This window comes from Microtus ochrogaster, chromosome 21, assembly GCF_000317375.1.
Source record: "Microtus ochrogaster isolate Prairie Vole_2 chromosome 21, MicOch1.0, whole genome shotgun sequence".
NCBI lineage: Eukaryota > Metazoa > Chordata > Mammalia > Rodentia > Cricetidae > Microtus > Microtus ochrogaster.
Genome location: NC_022022.1, coordinates 3,398,794 through 3,403,842, shown reverse-complemented (window position 1 = coordinate 3,403,842; position 5,049 = coordinate 3,398,794). Strand labels below are relative to the sequence as shown.

At 44.0% G+C, this 5,049-nt stretch overlaps 1 protein-coding gene across 3 annotated transcripts in view; it reads right to left on the bottom strand.

Annotated features, from left to right (window-relative positions):
• Positions 1 to 770: 770 nt before the first annotated feature.
• Gabpb2 (GA binding protein transcription factor subunit beta 2) overlaps positions 771 to 5,049 on the bottom strand; it is a 30,195-nt gene continuing 25,916 nt past the window's right edge. For all 3 annotated transcript variants that reach the window (XM_026783900.1, XM_005356987.2, XM_013349843.2), the window contains exons 6-8: positions 3,029 to 3,214; positions 1,669 to 1,799; positions 771 to 1,549 (exon numbers count right to left, since the gene is read on the bottom strand). In XM_026783900.1, the coding sequence (XP_026639701.1) occupies positions 1,250 to 1,549; positions 1,669 to 1,799; positions 3,029 to 3,214 (617 nt within the window). In that variant the 3' untranslated portion in view covers positions 771 to 1,249. The remainder of the gene's footprint in view (positions 1,550 to 1,668; positions 1,800 to 3,028; positions 3,215 to 5,049) is intronic.

The following is a 5,049-nucleotide window of genomic DNA, read 5'->3' as shown; positions in this document are numbered from 1 at the left end:
TGTAGACTAGGCAGGTCTCAAATTTACAGCAATGCACCTGTCTCTATCACCTGAGTGCTGGAAGAGGTGTGCACCACCACACGATTTGATTTTCTTTTCTTGCATAAGGACCCACATTGTAGCCCGGCTGCACTGTAATTCACTACGGAGCTCAAGTTGACTTCAATCTCCTGGTAGTCTCATGATCCTGAAGGGCAAACCTTGGCGTTCAACTAACTTACTTAACTTTTTTTTTTTTTTTTTTTTTTTTTTGGTTTTTCGAGACAGGGTTTCTCTGTGGTTTTGGAGCCTGTCCTGGAACTAATTCTGTAGACCAGGCTGGTCTCAAACTCACAGAGATCCGCCTGCCTGTGCCTCCCAAGTGCTGGGATCTTACTTAACTCTTAAAGTTTTATTTGTATGTATATGCCAGGGTGTTCACAGAGGCCAGAAAAGGGCATCTGGCCCTCTTTCACCGAAGGGGTCCCTCTAGCTCCTGCTGACCTCACACTCACCGGCTGTCTCGGTTTCCTGAGTGTTGGCATTACAGGTATGTACTACTGTTCCTAGCCCATAGATTCCTTTTCAGTGGATTAACTAGGAGCAGCCCGTGTGCTTGCTTTCTTAGAAATGTATGGTAGCTTTAGCCAGGCGGTGGTGGCCTTTAATCCCAGCACTCGGGAAGCAGAGGCAGGCAGATGTGTGTTTGAGGCCAGCCTGGTCTACAGAGTGAGTTCCAGGACAGCCAGGGCTACAGAGAGAAACCCTATCTTGAACTTCTACACCAAAAAAAAAAAAAAAAAAAAAAGGAAAGGAAGGAATGTACGGTATCTTTTCTTCATCCTCGCGAAGAGTCTTCCTACAACCTTAGCAGTTCATAAACCTAAGTAAGGCAAACTTCAGATCACTTGGAGATCTCAGGAATAATTATTAAAGGCTCTTGGTGTATATGTATTACAAGTATTATCTTAAAATCTTTTGGTATAAAGTTAATTATTTTTTATAAAAAAAAAAAAATTAACCCGCAATGCTCAGTACTCTGTTTAAAGCAATGACGTGAGCTGAGAGATTTGGTCCTGGTCCTTTGGTCCCTTAGATGCCCCTAACGTGGCTCTGAGTCTCTAGCTGCACAAACAGCTTTCCTGGCCCAGGCATTGAGCCCTGCTACTGTTCCCTTCTTAAAGACAGTCTTAATTTGTACACAATGCTTGCCCTCTGTATTTTCTTCTTAAAAATAAGAAGAATAAGTGCAAGTTGTGGCCTTTGCGTGTTAAGATGAAATGGTTTCTATGGAAACACTAGTGTGAGGCTCTGTGGTCCTTCCTGACTTCATCACTTCTGCTGCTCTTTCTTCTATTTCCCCTTCTGTCACTACTACAGCATCCACTTCAGCTACCTCCTCAACCACGGTGAACTCAACTCTGTTGGGCTGCTGTCGCGCCATGGCCTCCAGCTTGAGCCGGTACTGTTCTGCCTCCTGCTCTTTCTTGAGAAGCTGGTGCCTGTACTCCTGGGCTCTCCGATTGGCCTCCTGGAGCTGCTGCTGCAGTAGCTCTCTTTCGCTGCCTTCCTGTAGAGCAAACAGTGTCACTACAGTAAGAATTCCCGACAACAGAGTATTCAGACGGCAGACAGAAAGATGAAGAGGGCTTCCACTCCTTCTCTCTCTTATGAGAAGAATCTCATTACCTTGCTTTCCTCAATACTGTTAGTTATCTCTGTCATCCTTTGTCTCTTTGCCAATGGCAACTTCTCTTCTTCCTCTTCTTCCTCTTCAATTATTGTCTCCTCTGCAACCTGACCAGCAGGCACAGTTAGAACTACAAGCCAAGCACACCCATGGGAGACAATGAGCACACAGCATATAGAGAAGGCTTTTTTGCCTAACTAGAAAAAAGTGAACTTCATATTATTTTTGGCATGGCTTCTTGTATGTCAGAGAAGTGTTCTATCACAGGTTATATCCATCCCCCACCCCCGTACATTGTTGTGATATCTCTTTATAGAGCTTAGACTCTTTAGCTGGGGGATGCACGTCCTTAGTCCCTGTGCTCAGGAGGTAGAGGTAGGCAGAGTTCTGAATTCGAGCTCAGCCTGGTCAACAGCAGAGCTCTCTGTAGCCCTGTCTCAAAAAACAAACCCAAACAACAAAACACAGAGTTTGAAGTCAAAAGGTAACTTAAAGTCACAAAGAAAGAAATCAGGAAAGAAGCAGCGCCAAGGAAGGAAAGAACCACAGCTCAGAAACCACGAAGGCCTCAGGTTCTTAAGACAAAGACCTTCAGCCAAATATGGTGGTGCGGGCCTGTGATGTCAGTACTCAAGAGGCTAAGGCAGAAGGGCAGCTTTGTCTGTGCCACCCTGGTCTACATAGTGAGTCCCAGGTTAGCCAAAGATACACAGAAAGCAAGACATCTCTCTCTCTCTTTCACAGAGAGAGAGAGAGAGAGAGAGAGAGAGAGAGAGAGAGAGAGAGAGAGACAGAAAAGAAAGGAAGACAGAAAGAAAGAAAGAAAGAAAGAAAGAAAGAAAGAAAGAAAGAAAGAAAGGAAGGAAAAAAGAGAGAGACAGGGAGAGAAGTCAAAACTTTGAGTCTGGAATGATGGCTCATGCCAATAATCCTAGTATTTGGGAAGTTGAAGCATCAGGAATTCAAGGTCATCTTTGGCTATTAAGTGAGTTTGAGGCCAGCTGTGCTATGAGAGATGCTGTTTCTAAATAAATAAATAAAGTAGAGGGTGGCGGCCCACACCTATAATTCCAGTGCCCAGGAAACTAAGGTGGGGAGACTGCTCTGAGTTTAGTGTCCCCCAGGTTATATGGTGAGCTTGAGGCCAGGCTGAGGTACAGATTAAGACCTTGAGAGCAGCTCAAGGTGGTGGCTCACACCTTTAATCCCAGGCAGATCTCTGTGAGTTTTAGGCCAGCCTGGTCTACAGTATGAGTTCCAAGACAGACAGAGCTACACAGAGAAACTCTGTCTCAAAAACCCAAAAATAAATAAATAAAATATCTTTAAATAAGCAAATGTCTACTAGACATAACTTACCTTGCTGTCCATCTTGCATAGTTACAATAAAGGGCTGACCAATGCCTCCAGTAGGGAGTGAGGTTTGGATATTACCCAGAGGCCCTCCATCAGTCACTATGGTGATGACCCTCTGGCCGCCACTCCCCACCACTTGCTGGATTGATGAGTCAAGTGAATTTCCTTCTTCGATTTCCTCTAAATTAGCTAGGGATAACAAAAGTTAATTTAAAATGTATATATATTAAGAATACAAGTTTCATCATCCTCTTTTTGGAAAATAAATTTTTTGGTTGATTTTTCTTTTTTCTTTTTTTTTTTTTTGAGGTAGGGTCTTCTATACCCAGACAACTCAGCCAGTCTCAGCCTTCCAAGTCCAGGACGACAGGACTGAGCACCAATAATCTTCCAGAAAAGCTTTAATGAGTAACAAGTCAGGAGAGAAGAACACAGGGACGCTGCTAGAACAGTATTTTCTAAAAACGTCCTCACTGAGATGTTTGCAGTGTTCAATAAAGAGGTCCTCGGTGCAGTTGGCAGCGTACACTGCAATCACAGCACTGAGGATCCTGAGGCAGGAGAACTGCCTTGACTTCCAGGCCAGCCTGGGCTATGTAGTGAGATTCCTTCTCAAGAAACAGAAAAAAAAAAAAAAAAAACAAAGATCCAAGTCTCAAATAACAAAAAGAGATTGGTGCTACAAATGAATACATTTTGTTTTTTTTTTTTTTGGTTTTTCTAGACAGGGTTTCTCTGTAGCTTTGGAGCCTGTCCTGGAACTCCCTTTGTAGACCAGGCTGGCCTCGAACTCACAGAGATCCACCTGCCTCTGCCTCCCGAGTGCTGGGATTAAAGGCGTGCGCCACCAACGCCCGGCTCGAATGAATACATTTTGAAAAGCTAGTTCGAATGCACTTAAACTTTCCAGGTGTGACGGGGCATGATAAATCCTATTTGGGAGACAAAGGCAGGAGGATCTCAAGTTCCAAGCTGCATATAGAGTCTGAGGCCAACCTGAGCTACGTGAGACCCCATGTCAAAGAAACCCAAGTAGTATATATACTTTTTAGGGGTAGTGGGATAGGGGACAGGGTCTCACGTAGTCCAGGTTGGCCTTAAATTCACAGTGGAGTTGGGGATGATCTTGAACTCTTGATCCTCCTGCATCTACCTCACAAGTGCTGGGATTTCAAGTGTGAGCTACCAAGCCAGGATCTTGAACTACGTGGTGGTGTCGGTGGTGTCACAGACTTAAACCCAGCACACCAGAGGCAGAAGTGGGTGGGTCTCTGTGAGTTCAAGGTCAGCCTGGTCTACAGAGGGAATTCCAGGCATCTTCACACAAGAAATCCTGTCTCAGCAAAACAAAATAAAACAAAACAAACAAACAAAAAACCCCTGGACCTTGTGACTTGTGAAAGCTAGGCAAACACTCAACCTGAATTACATCCTAGCCTGTGTGAGTGTGTGTGTTACACTTTTTGTCTGGGCCAGTATCACCAGTTTTAACAGGTTACTGAGCACTTGAATTTTACCTGTAGTGTATGACGTGCTGTGTTTCCCCAAGATCTTAGAATCCCTTTTTTAGGCATCATTTTTAAAGTCTAAGTAAATGTATGAAACTTGAAAAAAAAAAAACCCTGTAAATTAGTATAGATAATTTAAGAATATAGTGACATTTAACAGTGAACTAGTAAAACATTATAGTAAACAATCAATGGGTAAAAGTTAACAGATGAGTCACATGGAAGTGGCCTTTCCCATCTGACACATAAACAAGAGCTGCACTACAGATTCCCCACTGTGTGCCAGGTCCATTCCTGAGAGTCTATGTGTGTGAGTGCCATCGGCATTGGCTGGTCAAAAACCCACAGGCCAGGGGAAGCTTCTCCTTCTTTTTTTTTTTTTTGTTTTGTTTTGTTTTTCGAGACAGGGTTTCTCTGTGGATTTGGAGCCTGTCCTGGAACTAGCTCTTATAGACCAGGCTGGTCTCGAACTCACAGAGATCTGCCTGCCTCTGCCTCCCAAGTGCTGGGATTAAA